Source organism: Rhinoderma darwinii, chromosome 13 (genome assembly GCF_050947455.1).
Source record: "Rhinoderma darwinii isolate aRhiDar2 chromosome 13, aRhiDar2.hap1, whole genome shotgun sequence".
NCBI classification, from domain to species: Eukaryota; Metazoa; Chordata; class Amphibia; order Anura; family Rhinodermatidae; genus Rhinoderma; species Rhinoderma darwinii.
The window spans coordinates 37,148,418-37,172,899 of NC_134699.1; the positions used below are offsets into that span (position 1 = coordinate 37,148,418).

At 38.1% G+C, this 24,482-nt stretch overlaps 1 protein-coding gene across 2 annotated transcripts in view; it reads right to left on the reverse strand.

The window, feature by feature from the left end:
- Positions 1-26: 26 nt before the first annotated feature.
- GGT7 (gamma-glutamyltransferase 7) overlaps positions 27-24,482 on the reverse strand; it is a 36,274-nt gene continuing 11,818 nt past the window's right edge. Inside the window, exons 2-15 of one of the 2 annotated variants that reach the window (XM_075846684.1) lie at positions 15,879-16,105; positions 15,297-15,448; positions 13,909-14,023; positions 13,523-13,590; positions 13,187-13,260; positions 11,313-11,506; positions 10,245-10,332; positions 9,944-10,071; positions 8,470-8,558; positions 4,525-4,677; positions 4,144-4,261; positions 3,152-3,286; positions 2,745-2,844; positions 27-1,658 (exon numbers count right to left, since the gene is read on the reverse strand). In XM_075846684.1, the coding sequence (XP_075702799.1) occupies positions 1,495-1,658; positions 2,745-2,844; positions 3,152-3,286; positions 4,144-4,261; positions 4,525-4,677; positions 8,470-8,558; positions 9,944-10,071; positions 10,245-10,332; positions 11,313-11,506; positions 13,187-13,260; positions 13,523-13,590; positions 13,909-14,023; positions 15,297-15,448; positions 15,879-16,105 (1,805 nt within the window). In that variant the 3' untranslated portion in view covers positions 27-1,494. Of the gene's footprint in view, positions 1,659-2,744; positions 2,845-3,151; positions 3,290-4,143; positions 4,262-4,524; positions 4,678-8,469; positions 8,559-9,943; positions 10,072-10,244; positions 10,333-11,312; positions 11,507-13,186; positions 13,261-13,522; positions 13,591-13,908; positions 14,024-15,296; positions 15,449-15,878; positions 16,106-24,482 lie in introns of both variants that reach the window. The other variant, XM_075846683.1, reaches the window with a different exon arrangement.

The window sequence follows — 24,482 nt, forward strand, 5'->3', positions numbered from 1 at the left end:
TAACTTGGGACACAAAGACAACCATACACAATGTCTTTTATTTTTTCAATATATTTTTTTTTATAGATTGGGAAACACAGATTGCAAGTATTTAGAAACCACATACAACCCCAAGCATATTGTCCTTTGCAGCAGCTTAAAAGTAGAGAAAGCATTTGATGATCACAGTAGATTTAAGACAATCAAACAGTAATCTAGTTTCTGGATTCATGCAAAACAGTGATCTTACATTTGGCACAAGATATTCTATATGCATGTTCCTTATCCAGAAAAGGAAATGACACAGAGGGGAGTAACATGTTGTCCGCCCACTTACCCTCTGTTTTGTGGCAGTTAGGATCTACAGACTATGGTGTCCATCTCTCTCAATGCAGGAGTGACATATACAGGAGGTAGCCTTGGGGCAATGTCTACCAGGTAGACAGATCAGATCTAACACATATACACTTAGAACCAGCCCCACTTTATTACAAAGCACATGTACCTTACACATAGATAAGTGGCACTGTGGCTTAGGCTAAGGAGACAACTTTATTTTTGTAAAATGTGCAATACCAACTTCTTCGGTGGATATTGTTTATAAAATCACCAAACAGGTGTCATAGGTGTCCATATTAATAGTGATCTTTGTTACCCCACTACTAGTGATCATCACTGTGACAGGTGTCCAAAAATAACAAAGACTACCCTACCAATTTTTCCAATGAATTACCCATATCCTCCCAGAATAACTTTTTTATTGTGGTCCTGGAGTTAAAGGGGAAAATAAAACTTACTTGTATATCCTTCCTTTCCTTGATAATAGATAATATTATTTCCATATCTCAATGGAGAAGACATTTTTAAAAAAAGTCCCTTATATGTGTCTCCAGGGGTATTGGTTTTGTCTCCCCCTCCTCCCGTGCTAGCGGATGTAAATCAAGCTCAGGCTGCTGTTATCTCTGGCTGAGAAGCAGCTGGCGGCAGAAGAAACCTCTGCCATTGCTCTGTCTGCAATGAGAGACCAGGCAAGCTAAACCATGGCCCCTATACCAAAGTTCTGACCCATCAACTATTCGAGATTTCTGTCAGATTTCTGCAAAACTGTTTGTTTTATAGCCTTGCAGAAATTCACGCAGAATAAAAATAAATTTTTCTTTCTATTTTGTCATTTTTAATTTTAGAGCTCTGAAATGCACTTACGTTTTCTTTTTTTTATGCGGCTATAAGAGCCAAACAAATTTAGATGTTCCGCTATCCGTTTCTCACAATATGTCAATCTGAGAAACTGCTGTGACTGGTCTTCAAAAACAAATATGGATGGAAATCTAATCTAGGAGGGATTGTATAATTTGATTTCACTGCTATAATTTGGTCCTACTATTACACGTCACTTTTGTTCATTGGTGTGCTAATGGCAGAAGTAAAAATACCCCTTAAAAACCCATTCAGAAAGTTCAGAGGGTCGTGGCATGAATGTCCAGGTTATTTCTTACATTCTGACCGGGTGTTATCTCATAAAATGGTGGCAGCTTCTGCATCAGTACTTCGAGGGTCCTTAATGCCAATAATAAGATCATTACTTCTGCGAGATCCATGGACCAAAGATAGTATGTGCGTTCTGTCTAGTTCATGTCCTCTGGATTCTAGGTCCTGAGTGTCATTTTCAGGGAAGTCACCTATTTAGGAAAGAAATATTTATGTGTATATATATATATACGGCTGCAAAAAAGAGGAACTCGTCATGTTGTGTAAAGTTCACATTTATCGTGTTGTTTACCCATCATGATAAGGATATTGCATGATAAGAGTTTCACTGTCAGGTAGGAAAGGTCAACCTTAAAATGCTCTTATCAATGGGGTTGTCACAACTGGATTCCCCCAGGTGAGAAGGTGTGGGCAGCCACATATTCCTATTGCAGTGACTACTGTGAAGGCAAACCTGTAACATATGATCTTGCCAAGTCTTTGTAGCGGCTTTCCACTCTGGCTAATATTGGAGGTAGATACAGTAATAAATGACTATATGGATAGATTGTAAGCTCTTGCGAGCAGGGTCCTCACTCCTCTTGTTTGAATTGTTAATTACCTTCGTCACTATGTAATAATGTCTGATATTGTTTGTACATGTTCCCTCTGAATTGTAAAGAGCTGCGGAATATGTTGATGAAATATAAATAAAGATTATTAATATATGGGAATATCCATAAGTGATCTACAAGGTATAGTGACAGCAGCTGAATACACAAGATGATCGAGGCCTGTTGTTGCCACCACATGCATGGATTGTTTCTATGCAATGGCCCATGCAAATTCTGGTGGATATCTTATATAAAGACAGCCAAAAGGAACAGAACTGACTTCAGACAAGAAATCACATGGAAATTGCTGCAAAAATGGTTGCAATATATGTGTGGCCCCTCTTTATTGTAAAAAGCCCCAAAATTTCCATAAACAGCGCCACTCTTGTTCATTGTCTGTCTCTGGTATTGCAGTTCATCCCCATTTAAGTGAAAGGAGCTGAGCTGTAATACCAGACATAACCCATGAACAAGAGTGGCGCTGTTTCTGGAAAAAAGAAAACCCTTTGTATAATTCTGGACTATTCAGGTAGTGGTACAACTTCCTGACGCACCACTGCTACACGTAGGAAAACATGCTAAAAAATGTATGTAAAAAATACTCTCATTTTTCCCATGAATTTGCTGTGATTGGCAGTGTCATTATATTTTTTGTGAAAAATAAGAGGAGCAGACGATACTCACTGTCAACTTGCAGTAAATTGGTCTCAAGATCTGGATGCAGCCGTCCCTGGGATACACTGTCACTTAAATTTTTATTAAATGATAAGACATTTAGGAGCACCTGGATATAAAATGTGGAAAAAAAGTTAATGATGTGATATGGGATGCGGGAAAGAAAATAACTGGGAAAAGATCAAAGGAAAACAGGCAGCCCACAGCTTGTTGTACTGAATAATACTGCATGAACAGTGAAACTGTGCGGTGTCTGCTGCATGTTCATTAAATTCAATATAAACTTATGCAAACTCTATTACTGTGTGTAAACGTAATATAAAATGCACGATTCTGCATGACTTATATTCCACACTATGCGGGCCGCACAAAGAATACAAAATTTGATGTAAACAAGGCCCTGACCAGAGCCATACCTGGGTAATGCCAGACAATGCTCGTTCCCCATTGGATCCACCAAGGGATAAGTATGTTCCACAAAGACCCTGAGCTGGCCTCACCACTGTGGGGAGCAGGAAAGAGAGAGGCCTTTTCCCTGGTTCAACAATGTTCTGCTGCAAACAAAATAACAGTAGAGGTGACCAAATGTACATAAAGTTATGCCAGCTAATGCTACAATGTGTATTTAAACTGTATGCACTCCAAAAAAAGCTCAGACTCTGTAAAGGTGACCATAACACGTGAGATGAAAGTAGCCGAACCCACCAATTTTGGTGGGAACAGAGGACTATCTAATATGTATGGGGGTGTTCTGACTATCCACCAAATGGCAGATGGCAGAGAGAAAGTAGGATCAGGCATGTTGGATTTTTACATACACGATCATTTGTTGCCATGGGAGATAAGCCGCTGCTAGAAGATTCTAGCAGCTGCTTATTCTCCTCTCCCCATTGAAAACACATACACGTTCAGCCGAGCATGCATGTACATGGGGAGTTGGAAGGAATTGCTGCCGGCCAGACAAGCATGCAGCTACCTGAAGTTTATGGGCACCTTAGGGCTCTGTTACCGCTATCTGCAGACTTCTGCGGTTCGGTCTGTTGTGCAGGAAAGTCTCTTTTCGCCAGACAAACAAGATTTTCTTGTCTGGAGAAAAATTATTTCGGTCACACGGTGGTCCAAACACCAATGGATACATATGAATGGAGCCTGGTATGCATAATATTAGACTTTTGCCAACAAGAAACGGTACAGAAGAGCAGGGGAGAGGAAGGAAGCCAACAGATTTTTTATGTAAGGACCACTCTGCGAAGTGCTGGGCACCTAGACATGGCTCCCTCTTCTATCAGAAATGTACCATACAGTTTATATCACCAGGCCTGAGTACATTATGTGCGCGCACAGTTTACCCAATTCAGCATACGTTTTGTAACCCTTTAAAACTTTATCTTTTCTCATGAATACTCACTGGATTTGGGGAGGAGAGGTTGGTGCTTTTATTACTCCAGGAAAAATCCAGGATCTGGCTGTTGAGTAGGATTCCTGAAGGAGTCATGATCATGCTGCCAAAGGGGCGATTTAGAGAGCTAAATAGGGTAAAGAATATAAAAAGATTAATTTTTTAATTAGCGGCGCCTGGCCAGTTGCATTATTGCAAATATGTGTCATCAAATCACAACAGTTATATAAAAAATTGCATACGTATATGACTGGATAGACCTTTGGTACAAGCTTTCCTCCTGGCCAACTAGACCCTTGTGAAATGCCACAGAATTTTTTAAGAAGAATAGATTTTTGCTAATTCATTTTTTTTTAATTAAAATGAACCCCATAATATCATGTCACTTACCTGACTACAGCGACAATGAAGTCATCTGGACCAACCACTAAGGCCTGGCTTGCAGCTGGGCCCACATGGAGAGAATGGAAGGGCACATATTCTCGAGGATACGCAGATTGAGACTCATTAATCTTCTTCCGGAAAAAACTTGCTTCCGCCTTACTGACAGAAGAGAGTTCAAGTTATGTCTTGGACAAATAAAGTAAGATTTCACAAACCTTATGTTACACTCTATAGCTTACGGTATTATTCAATTATTGTCATTTTTTCATTTTGCACAAGAAAATCCATCAATCTATTTTTCCCTTGTTCTTGTAGGAAGAGACAATGTAAATGATTTTGACAATTCCGGTCACCACAGACCATCCCTTGTCACACATTTTAGCCATCCAGACTGACACTAAAAGCCCACATCCATTGCACCCTATTTGCCCAGTTGCTGATGTTCATTAGCTCTTATTCAGACGAACATGTGTCAAATCGGGCGCGAAAAAATAATATTTTTCACAGCCGATTTGCACCTGTGTGGGACCCATTTTCACGGATCCCTCATAGACTTGAGTCTATTGAGGGATTCGTGAAAACTGACAAAAATAGGACATGTCCTATTTTTTCACGGGTCGTTCACATGGTTCGTTATAACAAACGAATAGCCCAATAGAAATTCATGCAGCCGTGTGACGGACGTAAAAAAACATGGCCGTCACACAGAAAATGTCAACGTTTGTCTGAATAAGCCCTAATGCCTCATCCACACGACCGTTGTGCCACTCGGGCCGTTTTTGACGGCATCCAAGTGGCACCCGATAGTCTTCACGGACCCATTCACTTTAGCGGGTGAATCGGGTCCGTGAAAAATGGTCCGAGTCTCCGATCCGAGGAAAGATAGAACACGTCCTATCTTTCCTCGGATCACTGACGGGACTCGGACGGCACCCACGGTCGTGTGCATGCAGCCTTAGAGTGTAGGTCACTGGTATGGATCATTACAAAGGTACACTTAGATCACATTTCAGATTATATTCATTTGTGGATAGTCTTAGCTGCACGATGGTTTTTCTCCCCTCATTATTCTATGGTGGGTTCCTTATGGGATCCTATGGGGATTTACTAACTTTTTTTTTTGTTTTCCCCCAAAAGATATTCAGCACAGGAGGTGTCAGGCAGACACTCACCCCACCTCCTTCCATAGAAGTAAAATACACCTTTGACCAAGTGGCATTTAAATTGAGGGCAATGAAAAACTTTTGGGCAGTTTTATTCTAAGACGGTGACAAGATGTAACTGTGTGTCCCCAGTCCTCACATCTCTATTTTGCTTTTTTTATGATGATGACAATTGATGCTTATTAATTGGTTTTATCTAGCTATTTTCTATCGAGAAAACCTACCTATTATATTTTACAAAGGCCAGCTTCTGAAGTAGACTACGCTCTCAACACCTTCAAATAATTTCCAAGGTCATTTTGCCACAGAATCTATTCTATCAAACCCAATACTACTCTCTATACAGAAGTATAATGTCGTATATTATTATGACCTCTCTACTATACTCAGTACTGCTAATAGTTTGCTTCTCAATAATGTATATAGGCACACACATAGGCACCGTATATACATATATGAACATTAAACACAGACACAACATGTCTGCTCAGAAAAACCTAAGGTGCATGTTACTGGGTGGTTCAAGGGACAAGAAAGTGGGGGGCTGATTTTAAAACCCAGGCAAACTTTTCCCTTCCTTGATTCTACTAGTCACATCTATTTAATTACTATTAAAAGCAATTATTTGTAGCTATGTAGTAACTAAGACTTACCACTAGTTGTAGCTTTGTATAGCAGTTTTTTGCATAGTTAAACACCCACAGCAGAGACAGTAATGCACAGTCTAATGTGTTGGGCGGTGATCGAGGACTGACTTCAAAATGCACAAGGAGATTTTACAGCATGTGTCAACCCTTTTGTCCCCTGGGTGACTACCACTAGAGTTAAGATACAGGTCTAACCGAGTCTTATTTACATAGTTTACTTAAAGGGGAAATCCAGTCAAAGTGATCTTCTGATATCTCTTGGACACGTGTGAGAAGATCACAGAGGTGAAGTCTGTGATCTCAGGCTGCTGCTGATTTCCAGAACAAAAGGTTTCTGTAGAGTTCTCAATCCCCTTTGGCACTGCCATTGTTTTGAATGGCCATTTGGTTCGCTGTTGGGTAAAGGTCCTTTTATACGGGCAGATATTCTGCCTATTAAACGAGCGCCGATCAACAATACAACATGTCGGTTTACATGGAGCAATGATTGGGGACATTTTGTATCAGGTCGTCATTACATCTCCTGTCTACATAGGGAGATGTGATGCTGACAAGCGAGCATTTTTCTGACAGCATAAAAGCTGCTTGTTCATGATCTGATCTCTGCCCTGTTTACACAGGGCAATGATCTGTAAAGAGAGTTCATACATTTGTTCGCCCAATCATTGGCCGATGTAAAAGGGCCTTTAGATTTCCATTAACAGAAATCACTGAACAGGGCCAAATGGGTCTAAGAACTGGGTTTAAGAACTCTACAGAAACCTTTCCTTCTGAAAATTGGTGGCTATCTGAAATCATGAACTTCTTCAATGAGATCTTTACCGATGTAGGTTTGACATAATCTGATTATACACTAGAGATTTTAAAAGGCCGATTAAGACCATTTTCTGCCAAGTGTCAGAGCCTTTTTGTGACACAAATGAGTGTGACAGATGGCAAACCAAAGGAAGATATCTGTGGAAAAGTTTATTCTGCCATATTGGATATTTTCAGGTGCAGGCCAAATTATGTGCATTCCATCAATAGACGTCCAGGCTAGGCCACAGATCAAGGCAGAGATGGATTGGCAATTTGGTGCTGTCGTCCAAAACTATAACCTTCACAGAGCGATCATGAACGACAAGTTCATCCTGAAAATGTCCGTCTGAAATAACTAATGTCAGGGCCCCCCATAGCAATCGCTTGGAGGACACATGATAACACAGCACAGCCCCACATAATTTTGTATTCAAAGGTTTTGGTTTTTCTGGTTTGGTTTCTTCCTTCCCACCCCTCTTTTATTATTACAGTTGGTACTTACCTGCTAGGTGAAGTTGAGGTCAGCTGTACAAAATGTACGAGCAGGTTCTGGAACTTTCCACCTTGCGCTCGTGAAGCCCGTGCTTTTTACTGATTGGATGTTGAGCAGCAATGGCGGGAAGATTTCTTCTTTAAATTCCGGTGTTCGGCAGTGTTCGGGGCCGTTTGAAGAGGATTCAAGACAAGCCCCGCCCACCCCCCCTTTTTTAAAAAGGGTTTCCCTGTCGCGATGTTTACTAGTGGGGTTTAGTCTCAGCTAATGCTGGGGGGACTTGGTACAATAATTTTATGATGATTGATTAATGAATTTTCAATAATTTTATGGTTATGTTGTATTGAATTATTTATTCTTTGGTAACCCTTAATAAACATTGCGGCCTATATCTTCCAATTTTAAAGTTGTCGTTGTTATTTATTTGTGCTGTTTTTATGTTGGGGTTTGTGTTACCATGTATCTTCCAGCTATATTGTAAGATTATTTTGACTGGATTTTCACAATTATGTAAAAAACTGCACAGGATCTACTCATATCTTGAAATATAGCTTTATAGCTTCAGTAATAATTGGTAGCGAATGGCCCAATGGTCAAGGTAAGCATCATCAACCAAAGAAGTACAGGATGTAAATACACAGAATTGTAAAAGTTTTGTTGCAAATCTACAACTGCTCATAGCAGGTGTGACTTAATTTTCTGACTGTCAGAGAGTTCAAAATATGCCAAAATGATTAAGAGGCGAGGACCTTTTAATAAATTTGGTGCAAATCAGTCCAACTATCTCCTGTACTTAGACTGGCGTAAGATATGCCAGTCTTAGTGAATGTGGGACAATGACTATAGTCACCTTAGAATCTCAGTCACATATCCAGCCACTGTGTGGTCAAAGAAGGGGTCTCCTAACTTGCTGGCACAACCAAGGGCTATCTTAAGTGTCTGTAATGAGACAAAAAAAAAAAAACATATGTAAGTGAAGATAGTAGATTTATACAGTGAAATTAACCTTAAATAATAAAAGTTATCTCATGTGTATATTCAATTTCCTATAACTTTGATGCTCGGATTTACTTACTTTGGAGTACCAATTCTCTAGCAAAAGAAGATATTTGGGGATGCGTCATAGGATAACAAAAAGCCATTACAATCCTATGAATTAGGTATCATTCCAAACAACAACTACGGCTCTGTTCACATCACGTCTGTGCCTTCCAGTGGCTTACCTCACCAAGAGACTCCGTGTTACAAACCGTATACTGCATTTGCATAGATAAGCGTAGCAGACTATGCTTTTCTATACAGCAAAAAAAAAAAAAAAGTATACGGACGTATACCAGCCCAGCGGAGGCCATAAGGAGACTCTTTTGGCCTCCGTTAGGAGGTTGGAGTCATATGGATACCTTTGGCGTTTGCACTGGGAGCTCAAATGTTATGTGAAATGAGCCAAAACAAGACGCAGAAAGGCAGTGCGCCCACTTGTGTATGCCCCAGGCCAGGCACATGGTAGGCACTATCCTGATGCTGAGATAATATTGCTGGAAATAACAGACCAAACTTGAGACTGCACTACTGAAATATTCTAATGAGATTTCTGTCAAGTGCAATGCTGCCTAAGAGACATTGTGTGAATTCAGATCACCAAATACATCAATATCTACTTCCTAAGTAACCTGAATAGTGGCAGAGAGGTGTCTATATAAGTGAACATTGATGTATTTGGTCATTTGAATCCACATAAGTTCTCCATGACAAAAGATGGCAAGTTTGACTGTAGCAGCATATGTATTGTAAATGTCAGACAAGCGACATTTACCAATACCGCTAACGATAGCACTGATTTTTATGTATGCGTGATCAATTTTCATAAACAATATCTGATTCGTCATTGATCTTTTTGTGCATTTAGACTAGGTAATACTCACTAAAGGGGTTTTTCCCACAGAAGTATGATCGCTGGGGCCCCACCGATCATTAGAACAGGGGTTCCGAGTCGCCCGTTTCTTCTCGGCCGCAATTAGGAGGAATGTGAGCAGCAGTCGAGCATGTGTGCTGCCGCCCCATTCCGACTCTATGGGACTGACAGAAACAGCCGAACACAGCGTGGATGTCTGAGTGAGAAGGAATGGGGAACTCCGTTCCCCTGTTCTAGTCACCGTTGGGAATACCCCTTTTAGAATTCGGATCGTGTGAAGGCGACTCCATAACATATATAACATCAGATAATATCAAACGTATAAAAGGAGACACAAATTAATAATTTATTACACACTTCCTTACCTTACACAACCAAAAAAACACAAAAAACTAGTAAGCCTCAAACTCACCTCTGCTATCCAATGCAGGGCACTAGATCGAGATGTGTGCTTGGTCAAGTTTGCCCCTTCCAGAATATTGAGGGCACTTATAAGTGCGGGGCCTGCATGAGGAGCTGGAGGAGCAAACACAAGATGACCTAAAAAAAAATAATATATAAGATATGGTAGTAACTATAGTAGAGTAATGGTCATAAGCAGCCCTCGGAGCTATTTACAGCATGATCTAGTGATGCTTCACAAAAGTATCAATTCATGTGTAATGTTTAAATTGAAACGTGTGCATTTATGTAGGTGGTTCTAATGTACATACCTTGATATACAGTTTGCACAGGCTTTTCAACAGATGCATTATAGTTAATAAAATCTTCTTCTGACAATACTCCACCTAGTGCATTAACCTGAAAAAATCATAGATGACAGTTGTAGCAACGTTAATAATCCCATTATCGCTGAAAACGGAATATGTGACAATAAGTTTTATTCCGCCTACAGCAACAAGTCACCAGGGCAAACCTCAACTGACAATGGCAGAAGATATCACTGAAAAATACACTACCAGATTAAACTGTGCCCTAAGTAAAAAGATAACGAAAAAAATAAATCAGTAAGAATACAAGGCTAGATGGGTTCCCTAGGGTTCAGTAATACCCCTGGGATAAGGTTCAGTAGCATTCAAGCCCTAAAGTTAGGGATATTACTCTGGAAAAGAGGGTCCAAGGGTCCAGTATCTCGCCCTACTATCCCTGGTCTGATTATCTATAGCACATATTGTCAACACATAAGGGCAGAAAGTTTGAAATATGAGTGTATTACATGATCATTAGCATATCTAAAGTGCCCCCACAATGACACCATGGTGGGGAGCACATTGCAGTGAGTGTGATGGCTATAGGTAGAGTGCTGATAAATAGAGTTGGTTGTATGTTTAGGGTTTATGTTCCAAATTCCTCATTTGGATCTTACAGTATGGTTGTCAAAGGGTTAATACCATCTTATAAAGTGGCATATCGCTAGGATCCCCACCGATACTGAGAATGAAGGGGCTGCAGTTTTGCCTTCACAGCAGTGCTCCTGTGCATATTCACTTGAATTGGGCCAAACTTCATTTCTTTGCCCACTGACGCTACTGTGCAGGGAAAAACAGTGAAGAGGATGCAGCACTAAATCAGCACTGCATTCCCTTCATTTCTAGGATTACTGGGAGTCCAAGAGGTCAGACCCCCACCGATCATAAAGCGATGACATATCCTAGCGATATGCCATCACTTTATAAGACGGGAACACCCCTTTGACCTGAAATTACATATTAAGGTCTCCAAAGAAGTCAGCATGAATAAGCATCTCTTAATGTAAGCATAGACACATTGTCTTGTCTCACCTCAACCACCATTTCATGTGTTAGGTTGCTTGAATAGAAGGCGTCCACCCCTCCTGTTGCCACATCATGCAATATAGCTGCCAGGTCAAGCCTTCTGACAAAAGTTCCCGGAGTTAAGGGTATCCCATGCGGGAAAAAAATATCTTGAAAAGTGTTCGATAGTTCATCTTCTTTCAAGTCACTGATGGCCTTAGCTGCCAAAATTAAGACAATTAAAGATAAAGACCTATAAATAATATGGGAAATAATCTCCCAATTGTACCCAAAAACCTGTGAAAGACAAGGCCTCATTCAGACATGTATTGTACCCATGTTCAACAGTCCTGATGTATCAGCGGGACCCCCTGGGCATTAGTAGGGTTTAAAGAAACGGTAGAGAAAATGCATGCAGTGTCATTTATGTCCGTCTGCCTGTCTACTTCATTCAGATACTTTTTGCAATGTTGTGCATTTGAAATGTACATCAAAGTGGATCACAAGATCTGGGAGACTGTCGGTCCACTTTAATTATACATATATACTAGGTCAGTGGTTCACACTTGAGACCCTTCTCAATTAGGCAAATCCAATAGCCATGTCGAGCAGGAGTCTATGCCTATGACGACTTCATGACTCGCAGTGAAAATAATGAATGAGATGGATGACAATTGATTTCAATGGGAGCCCTGTTATGATTCAAGTATTCATACAAGCTGTCTACTGGCAACTTAGTTATTAAATATTGTTTCTCATTGGTATTTATTTCACTTTTGGGATTTAAAGAGAACCTTTCACCTGCCCATACATGCGCAGCTGAGTGCAGCATGTAATAGGCAAGGCTGTACAAACCCTGGGGCACTTTACACATTTTTCCGACCCTTCTCTGTTATTTTGATATCGGTGCCATTATATTTGGCGCCCGATATGTAAATAACCCCCTGAACTATCAATGAGGCGTGTAATTGGCAAGGGGGCGTGTGACATCGCTGTGACACTGTCCAATTAGCAATGGACAGGGCCGCAGCAAGAGCTGGAGAGAGGAGAGCGTGTGCGCACGCATGTATGGGCAGGTGAAAGGTTCTCTTTAAGCCCATATAATGACTAGAAAGTGCAAATGTAATAAAAATAAGATGTCAACCAATTTACTGGTAATTGTAAATCCACACAATCTATGAATGTATCTCAATGATCTGCATCAGCTACAATAATCTTATTTATGAGTGAAAATGCGCAGAAGTCATAAAAAATAGGGACTTTAAGCCAAGCTAGTTCAACCAGTTCTACCTGGCACCGAGTGTGGACAAAATTCTGGGATTTAATTTAATTGGTATGTATTTAGTTGGGTGAAGTAATATCAGTCTCAAAGCCTTCAGTAATATCAAGTTATCTGCATTTTTAAAGGGACAGTATACCAAGTAGTCAATGAGAAAAAAGGAGGATATCAATCATTTATTTATTGGTCTGTAGACTCCCTACATGTCGTCCATCCATTTCTGGCCTCCTTCATCTTTTACTGGGGAGGCAGGCCTTAGATAAAGAGGAGGGGCTTAGATTGCAGACAGATCAGTGGGGTAAGACTTCTGCTACAGCAGGCCACCCCCCCCCCCCCCCGCCTGTAACCATGCATTCTAAGTTCTATCCTTTTACCCATTTAACTTACTCTAGTAATGGAGGTGGAGAAGAGGTCATTATATTTTCACATGGGTGTTAAGGGTGCTGGATACAGTTCCTTAAATAAGTACAGGACCCTTTTGACTTGTATTACAAATTGATGATCAGAAGCCCTCCAGTATGACAAATATAAACTACAAAGCACAATATTTTTTTCGGTCACTCTGTAACCCAAATAAAAAAATACTTTCACCCTGAGGACTACTAATAAGAGAGCTCCTTACCCAAGTCGTGTGTTGTGTTAAATCCTCCACTGGCAACTTCAGCCACCTTAGATATAATATCCAACCATGGCAGTCTGAGAAAAAAAAATAACTGGTATTAAAGTAAAAATTGGCCATAGCATATATACATGGTTTTATAACTGAGGTCGAGTGATCAGATTGAGAGATTTAGACTAAGTGATTAAAATTGGCGCACAATACTGAAGGCTATGTTGGCATGGAGTGAGTGAGATAGATAGATAGATAGATAGATAGATAGATAGATAGATAGATAGATAGATAGATAGATAGATAGATAGATAGATAGATAGATAGATAGATAATATCTGTACTCACTTTCCATACATGTTGTGAGCTTTGGCCAACCCTTTTAACATTCCAGGAACACCAACCAGAATACCTGACTAATAAACAGGGAGAGAGAGACGACACTAATATATAGGGACAGGTGATTATGAATAAAACTTTACACATAAGTATTGATCCCTTAGATATAAACCTCTCATTGGCAATAGATTGCTATTGGCAGATCTTGTCAATTACGAATGGATCCTCCAATACTGTAACATGTATATCAGACTATGTTGATTCAGTCATGCTGGTTTTTTTGGTTGTTGAATTGTATTTCCTCGCCTGCGATAGGCGGTGGCATAAGTGTGTGGCAGCCACTCTTCATCCCTAATCTTTCTAAATGGCAGCTTGGCTTAGTTGTCATATCTTACCTTATGTTTCCGATACTGCAAAAAATCATTATGTATTCCAGATGGTGCTGTCTCCCGAAAATCAATGACATCTGTCAGGTTGTTTCTGATGTCATGAACCAGCATCACACCTCCTCTGATACAAAAAGACAAGAACAGGCATACACTAGGGTTACTCCACCATGGGTTACAAACCACAGGAAATATGCCACACGACCACGGGTAAAGACTGACTATAGAAAAATATTTCCTGTCAAAAATACTCTTATAGTTGTCATGATGTCACTCAAACAAAAATGTTCTTACAGAGCCTATACTTTTTCTGCTAATTTCTACTTCTTAAATATATATCTAAATTATCTACATTTTTATTATAACATTTAAGGATTATTTTTGCCCTAGGTGGCACTGTTCTATTGCTTTCTTAATATAGTGTAAGCTTGTCACCTCTTTGAGAAGACTACTCCCTTATCAAGACCAGATTTCTTGTGACAGATTTTTAGTTCCACCATATATTATGTATACTAGCCATCTGTTTTGAGAAGACCACACTTCAATATTGAGCGTTCATCTCAAAGAGGTTTAACGGTACTTCATGTATAACAGCAGTGGTAGGTAGTGGAAGTATAGCTTTAATAAACTAAACCTTTACTTGGGCAATTCAGCTTTCTTCACATGTAGCACGGTGATTGGCAGGGAAAAAGTTATTAATGTGTTATGTGAAACTAACAAGCTGGCATTTCAAGAGTGTTTATTCCGCTAAATGCCTAAATCCCCTATAAATGTCTCTATTGTGTTAATGTAAAGTGATCCTGATGTAAGGTAATAACCTATAAAAATGAAAGATAGCTATTGGCAGGATGACAGGGGTTTAAATCACCACATGTCTCTCTGCTGGGACAATGACTCATAGATTGCAAGCTCTTGCGAGCAGGGTCCTCAGTCCTTTTGTTTGAATTCTTCATTAGTTTTGTCACTATGTAATGTCTGATATATACATTTCTAAGAGGAATAACAGAGGAATGGAAAAAAGTAGAGTTCTAAGAAAAGATGCTCCAGAATTGTCATTTCATGGGGTATACAATCATTTACTGTGACAGCAATGTCAGGAGAACTGACAGGTCCTTTTTAAAGGGTTCGTCCAGAATTTGAAAAAGGGTCTGCTGTTTTTCTAGAAGCAGCGCCACTCCATGGATTGTGTCTGGTATTGCATCTCAGCACCATTCACTTGGCGAAGATTGAGCTGCAATACCAGACTTATTTCATGGACAAGGGTGGCACTGTTTCTTATAAAAAGAAGACCCTTCATTTCTAATCCTGGACAACCCCCTTAACTTCAACATGGAAAGAAAAATACAAATCAAAATCCAAGATCACAAAATAATAAATTATTGTGCATCCATACTTACCCTCCAATGCCTGACGTGTGTGGATTTACAATCCCAAGACACAGAGCAGTAGCAATGGCGGCATCCACAGAGCTCCCCCGTTTCTCCAACACTTCAATACCCAAAGCTGTACAATAGGAAGCATCACTCACTACTGCCCCTTGGTGGAAGATCTAGAGGTGATAAATATCAAGATATGCATCTGTATCAATTTCTCATGGTTTTTAAGATTTCTACTTCCAGTCATTCAATAGAAACCTTCACAGAGGATAAAAAACTGTCCTGGTCATGTGATGGACACATAGGTGCACAGCACGTAACACAGCTCTGATAACTGTACTGTAACGAGCCATGCACCTGTGTGTCATGACCCGGACAGATTTTCAATAAGTAATCAATTAAAGTTTTCATTGAATGACTGCAAGCAAAGATCTTAGAAATTCTGAGGAATTGACACAGAATGAATATTGGAAAATTGTATAACTTTTTATTATACAATAAACAACATTTATTCGCTGAAATGGAAATATCCCTTTAAAGAGTATCTGAGAAATTTTTTTCTAGATGAAAAAGCCAAGAAAAATATTTTATCTACTTTCTCACCTGAGGATCCCCGAAATATATTTGCATTATAAGTGCTATTGTGACACCCAGAGCGAACGTTATACAGGCAGTTATAATGACAGTAAGACCATCCTGTCGGCAGCTGCAGTCTGAGCTGAAAGGGTCTTTGACAGTCTCTCTGAGGGGGGATGCGTCCTGGCTCCCCATTTCTGAGGATGAAGATGGTAGTCGCTGCAGGCGAGCTGATTTAAGGAAGGCGTCTGGGTCTGTGAAAACAAATTTACATCAAAAAGTATAAAAATATTACACATTTTTATCCTTTACCCAAAACAATCTTCGATGACTGTTATTTTATACTTTTATATATACTAATATTATGTCAGGTTTTTTTTTTACCCAAAGACAATAAAATGGGTGTATATGATAATCTGGAGTTCTGCGTTTCAGATGGATGTTATTGATGATGTGAAGTTCTGGATCGTAGGACAGTTTTAGTGACGTCGATGCGTTTTTTTTTGGGTCTAGAGTGATGATATTGTAAGTATAGAGCTCTACGTCCCAGGACAATATTAGTGATGATGTGTAGTTCTGGTCTCCAGGATGTTATGGATGATAATGATGTTATGAGATTCCTCTTCCCAGGATGATGGTATTGATGTGAAGTTAGTTATCATATGGAGGCTGGCGTTCCATGGTAACGTTAAGGATCATGTGGAGTTCTGTCCATCGGGATAATTATATTGACGATGTGAAGTTCTCAGTCCAAAGACGTTGTTAGTAATGATACGGAGATCTTTCTTCCCGAACAATGTAAGTGATGATTTTGAGCTCTGCAGCCCCAACAGTGCCAGGGGTGATGCGGATTTGCATACCATACCAGGGTGATAAAGTCGATGATCCAAAGACAATGTTAATTTTTATGTTGGCTTTTATGTAGATGCTTCTCGTTCGAAACTCCTTCTGTTGAAGATTAATACTGGAGACCAATGTTTTAGGATTAGCAAATGTGCTCAAGAGCTATCAGATTTCTACAGTTAATCCCTAAGTTTAACTCTTTATACTTGTATTCTACGCTATACTTATTATAGGGCAGTTTTTGTAATAACCAATAAACTGCTTTTGGGGATTAGTTTGGTCCTCTGGCCTCTGATGCCTGCTGGAACTTATAGATTCACAAAAACCATTGAGATAAAGAGTTTGCAAAAAAAAAAGGGGAATGGAATTGTGAGCAGACCTGACTGGACAGGGTTTGACAGATTTGGGATAGAGAATTTCTGTATTTTCACAGTTTGTAATAGGGGGAGATATGAGAGCAGTGCATGTGTATATGTTATACATGGGGCACCATGTCGTAATTACCAACTTTTAGGAAATGGTTCAGCAAGAAGATGTGTAGCATGCCATGGAAAATTTATTATACATAAAATCCCACACATCAGAGTGACCCTATAATATAAAGTACACCAAAGAGTGCAGCGTGTGTCCCTGTACAGTATTATATACAGAGCAGTGTTATATACAGAGCAGTGTATGTACCTGTACAGTATTATATACAGAGAAATGTGTGTCCCTGTACAGTATTATATAAAGAGAAGTGTGTGTCCCTGTACAGTATTATATAAAGAGAAGTGTGTGTACATGTACAGTATTATATACAGAGCAGTGTGTGTACATGTACAGTATTATATACAGAGCAGTGTGTGTACATGTACAGTATTATATACAGAGAAGTGTATGTACCTGTACAGTATTATATACAGAGAAGTGTGTGTACATGTACAGTATTATATACAGAGAAGTGTGTGTACATGTACAGTATTATATACAGAGCAGTGTGTGTACATGTACAGTATTATATACAGAGAAGTGTATGTACCTGTACAGTATTATATACAGAGCAGTGTATGTACCTGTACAGTGTTATATACAGAGAAGTGTGTGTACATGTACAGTATTATATACAGAGAAATGTGTGTCCCTGTACAGTATTATATAAAGAGAAGTGTGTGTACATGTACAGTATTATATACAGAGAAGTGTGTGTCCCTGTACAGTATTATATACAGAGCAGTGTTATATACAGAGCAGTGTATGTACCTGTACAGTATTATATACAGAGAAGTGTGTGTACATGTACAGTATTATATACAGAGAAATGTGTGTCCCTGTACAGTATTATATAAAGAGAAGTGTGTGTACATGTACAGTATTATATACAGAGAAGTGTGTGTACATGTACAGTATTATATACAGAGAAGTGTGTGTACCTGTACAGTATTATATAAAGAGAAGTGTGTGTACATGTACAGTATTATATACAGAGAAGTGTGTGTACCTGTACAGTATTATATACAGAGAAGTGTGTGTACCTGTACAGTATTATATACAGAGAAGTGTGTGTACATGTACAGTATTATATACAGAGCAGTGTTATATACAGAGCAGTGTATGTACCTGTACAGTATTATATACAGAGAAGTGTGTGTACATGTACAGTATTATATACAGAGAAGTGTGTGTCCCTGTACAGTATTATATACAGAGAAGTGTGTGTCCCTGTACAGTATTATATACAGAGAAGTGTGTGTCCCTGTACAGTATTATATACAGAGAAGTGTGTGTACATGTACAGTATTATATACAGAGAAGTGTGTGTACATGTACAGTATTATATACAGAGAAGTGTGTGTACATGTACAGTATTATATACAGAGAAGTGTGTGTACATGTACAGTATTATATACAGAGCAGTGTTATATACAGAGCAGTGTATGTACCTGTACAGTATTATATACAGAGAAGTGTGTGTACATGTACAGTATTATATACAGAGCAGTGTTATATACAGAGCAGTGTATGTACCTGTACAGTATTATATACAGAGAAATGTGTGTCCCTGTACAGTATTATATACAGAGAAGTGTGTGTCCCTGTACAGTATTATATACAGAGAAGTGTGTGTACATGTACAGTATTATATACAGAGCAGTGTATGTACCTGTACAGTATTATATAAAGAGAAGTGTGTGTCCCTGTACAGTATTATATAAAGAGAAGTGTGTGTACATGTACAGTATTATATACAGAGCAGTGTGTGTACATGTACAGTATTATATACAGAGCAGTGTGTGTACATGTACAGTATTATATACAGAGAAGTGTATGTACCTGTACAGTATTATATACAGAGCAGTGTATGTACCTGTACAGTGTTATATACAGAGAAGTGTGTGTACATGTACAGTATTATATACAGAGAAATGTGTGTCCCTGTACAGTATTATATAAAGAGAAGTGTGTGTACATGTACAGTATTATATACAGAGAAGTGTGTGTCCCTGTACAGTATTATATACAGAGCAGTGTTATATACAGAGCAGTGTATGTACCTGTACAGTATTATATACAGAGAAGTGTGTGTACATGTACAGTATTATATACAGAGAAATGTGTGTCCCTGTACAGTATTATATAAAGAGAAGTGTGTGTACATGTACAGTATTATATACAGAGAAGTGTGTGTACATGTACAGTATTATATACAGAGAAGTGTGTGTACCTGTACAGTATTATATAAAGAGAAGTGTGTGTACATGTACAGTATTATATACAGAGAAGTGTGTGTACCTGTACAGTATTATATACAGAGAAGTGTGTGTACATGTACAGTATTATATACAGAGCAGTGTTATATACAGAGCAGTGTATGTACCTGTACAGTATTATATACAGAGAAGTGTGTGTACATGTACAGTATTATATACAGAGAAGTGTGTGTCCCTGTACAGTATTATATACAGAGAAGTGTGTGTCCCTGTACAGTATTATATACAGAGAAGTGTGTGTCCCTGTACAGTATTATATACAGAGAAGTGTATGTACCTGTACAGTATTATATGCAGAGAAGTGTGTGTACCTGTACAGTATTATATACAGAGAAGTGTGTGTACATGTACAGTATTATATACAGAAAAGTGTGTGTACATGTACAGTATTATATACAGAGAAGTGTGTGTCCCTGTACAGTATTATATACAGAGAAGTGTATGTACCTGTACAGTATTATATACAGAGAAGTGTGTGTACATGTACAGTATTATATAAAGAGAAGTGTGTGTACCTGCACAGTATTATATACAGAGAAGTGTGTGTACCTGTACAGTATTATATACAGAGAAGTGTATGTACCTGTACAGTATTATATACAGAGAAGTGTGTGTACCTGTACAGTATTATATACAGAGAAGTGTACGTACCTGTACAGTATTATATACAGAGAAGTGTATGTACCTGTACAGTATTATATACAGAGAAGTGTGTGTACATGTACAGTATTATATACAGAGCAATGTTATATACAGAGCAGTGTATGTACCTGTACAGTATTATATAAAGAGAAGTGTGTGTACATGTACAGTATTATATACAGAGAAGTGTGTGTACATGTACAGTATTATATACAGAGAAGTGTGTGTCCCTGTACAGTATTATATACAGAGCAGTGTATGTACATGTACAGTATTATATACAGAGCAATGTTATATACAGAGCAGTGTATGTACCTGTACAGTATTATATAAAGAGAAGTGTGTGTACATGTACAGTATTATATACAGAGAAGTGTGTGTACATGTACAGTATTATATACAGAGAAGTGTGTGTCCCTGTACAGTATTATATACAGAGAAGTGTGTGTACCTGTACAGTATTATATGCAGAGAAGTGTGTGTACCTGTACAGTATTATATACAGAGAAGTGTGTGTCCCTGTACAGTATTATATACAGAGAAGTGTGTGTCCCTGTACAGTATTATATGCAGAGAAGTGTGTGTACCTGTACAGTATTATATACAGAGAAGTGTGTGTACATGTACAGTATTATATACAGAGCAGTGTTATATACAGAGAAGTGTATGTACCTGTACAGTATTATATACAGAAAAGTGTGTGTACCTGTACAGTATTATATACAGAGAAGTGTATGTACCTGTACAGTATTATATACAGAGAAGTGTGTGTACATGTACAGTATTATATACAGAAAAGTGTGTGTACCTGTACAGTATTATATGCAGAGAAGTGTATGTACCTGTACAGTATTATATACAGAGAAGTGTGTGTACATGTACAGTATTATATACAGAGCAGTGTTATATACAGAGAAGTGTATGTACCTGTACAGTATTATATACAGAAAAGTGTGTGTACCTGTACAGTATTATATACAGAGAAGTGTATGTACCTGTACAGTATTATATACAGAGCAGTGTGTGTACCTGTACAGTATTATATACAGAGCAGTGTTATATACAGAGAAGTATATGTACCTGTACAGTATTATATGCAGAGAAGTGTGTGTACATGTACAGTATTATATACAGAGAAGTGTGTGTACATGTACAGTATTATATACAGAGCAGTGTATGTACCTGTACAGTATTATATACAGAGAAGTGTGTGTACCTGTACAGTATTATATGCAGAGAAGTGTGTGTACATGTACAGTATTATATACAGAGAAGTGTGTGTACATGTACAGTATTATATACAGAGCAGTGTATGTACCTGTACAGTATTATATACAGAGAAGTGTGTGTACATGTACAGTATTATATACAGAGAAGTGTGTGTCCCTGTACAGTATTATATACAGAGCAGTGTGTGTACATGTACAGTATTATATACAGAGAAGTGTATGTACCTGTACAGTATTATATACAGAGCAGTGTTATATACAGAGCAGTGTATGTACCTGTACAGTATTATATACAGAGAAGTGTGTGTACATGTACAGTATTATATACAGAGAAGTGTGTGTACCTGTACAGTATTATATAGAGAGCAGTATTATATACAGAAAAGTGTGTGTACATGTACAGTATTATATACAGAGAAATGTGTGTACATGTACAGTATTATATACAGAGCAGTGTATGTACCTGTACAGTATTATATACAGAGAAGTGTGTGTACATGTACAGTATTATATACAGAGCAGTGTGTGTACATGTACAGTATTATATACAGAGAAGTGTATGTACCTGTACAGTATTATATACAGAGCAGTGTTATATACAGAGCAGTGTATGTACATGTACAGTATTATATACAGAGAAGTGTATGTACCTGTACAGTATTATATACAGAGAAGTGTGTGTACATGTACAGTATTATATACAGAGAAATGTGTGTACATGTACAGTATTATATACAGAGCAGTGTGTGTACATGTACAGTATTATATACAGAGAAGTGTATGTACCTGTACAGTATTATATACAGAGCAGTGTTATATACAGAGCAGTGTGTGTACATGTACAGTATTATATACAGAGAAGTGTATGTACCTGTACAGTATTATATACAGAGAAGTGTGTGTACATGTACAGTATTATATACAGAGAAGTGTGTGTACCTGTACAGTATTATATACAGAGCAGTGTGGGTACATGTACAGTATTATATACAGAGCAGTGTTATATACAGAGAAGTGTGTGTACCTGTACAGTATTATATACAGAGCAGTATTATATACAGAAAAGTGTGTGTACCTGTACAGTATTATATACAGAGCAGTATTATATACAGAAAAGTGTGTGTACATGTACAGTATTATATACAGAGAAGTGTATGTACCTGTACAGTATTATATACAGAGCAGTGTATGTACCTGTACAGTATTATATACAGAGCAGTGTGTGTACCTGTACAGTATTATATACAGAGCAGTGTATGTACCTGTACAGTATTATATACAGAGCAGTGTATGTACCTGTACAGTATTATATACAGAGAAGTGTGTGTACCTGTACAGTATTATATACAGAGAAGTGTGTGTACCTGTACAGTATTATATACAGAGAAGTGTATGTACCTGTACAGTATTATATACAGAGAAGTGTATGTACCTGTACAGTATTATATACAGAGCAGTGTATGTACCTGTACAGTATTATATACAGAGAAGTGTGTGTACCTGTACAGTATTATATACAGAGAAGTGTGTGTACCTGTACAGTATTATATACAGAGAAGTGTATGTACCTGTACAGTATTATATACAGAGCAGTGTATGTACCTGTACAGTATTATATACAGAGAAGTGTGTGTACATGTACAGTATTATATACAGAGAAGTGTGTGTCCCTGTACAGTATTATATACAGAGCAGTGTGTGTACATGTACAGTATTATATACAGAGAAGTGTATGTACCTGTACAGTATTATATACAGAGCAGTGTATGTACCTGTACAGTATTATATACAGAAAAGTGTGTGTACATGTACAGTATTATATACAGAGAAGTGTATGTACCTGTACAGTATTATATACAGAGCAGTGTGTGTACATGTACAGTATTATATACAGAGAAGTGTATGTACCTGTACAGTATTATATACAGAGAAGTGTGTGTACATGTACAGTATTATATACAGAGAAGTGTGTGTACCTGTACAGTATTATATACAGAGCAGTGTTATATACAGAGAAGTGTGTGTACCTGTACAGTATTATATACAGAGCAGTATTATATACAGAAAAGTGTGTGTACATGTACAGTATTATATACAGAGAAATGTGTGTCCCTGTACAGTATTATATACAGAGAAGTGTGTGTACCTGTACAGTATTATATACAGAGAAGTGTGTGTACATGTAAAGTATTATATACAGAGCAGTGTATGTACCTGTACAGTATTATATACAGAGAAGTGTGTGTACCTGTACAGTATTATATACAGAGAAGTGTGTGTACCTGTACAGTTTTATATACAGAGAAGTGTATGTACCTGTACAGTATTATATACAGAGAAGTGTGTGTACATGTACAGTGTTATATACAGAGAAGTGTGTGTACCTGTACAGTATTATATACAGAGCAGTGTATGTACCTGTACAGTATTATATACAGAGAAGTGTGTGTACATGTACAGTATTATATACAGAGAAGTGTGTGTACCTGTACAGTATTATATACAGAGCAGTGTTATATACAGAGAAGTGTGTGTACCTGTACAGTATTATATACAGAGCAGTGTTATATACAGAGAAGTGTGTGTACCTGTACAGTATTATATACAGAGCAGTATTATATACAGAAAAGTGTGTGTACATGTACAGTATTATATACAGAGAAATGTGTGTCCCTGTACAGTATTATATACAGAGAAGTGTGTGTACCTGTACAGTGTTATATACAAAGAAGTGTGTGTACCTGTACAGTATTATATACAGAGCAGTGTATGTACCTGTACAGTATTATATACAGAGAAGTGTATGTACCTGTACAGTGTTATATACAGAGAAGTGTGTGTACCTGTACAGTATTATATACAGAGCAGTGTATGTACCTGTACAGTATTATATACAGAGAAGTGTGTGTACATGTACAGTATTATATACAGAGCAGTGTATGTACCTGTACAGTATTATATACAAAGAAGTGTGTGTACATGTACAGTATTATATACAGAGAAGTGTGTGTACCTGTACAGTATTATATACAGAGAAATGTGTGTCCCTGTACAGTATTATATACAGAGAAGTGTATGTACCTGTACAGTATTATATACAGAGAAGTGTATGTACCTGTACAGTATTATATACAAAGAAGTGTGTGTACATGTACAGTATTATATAC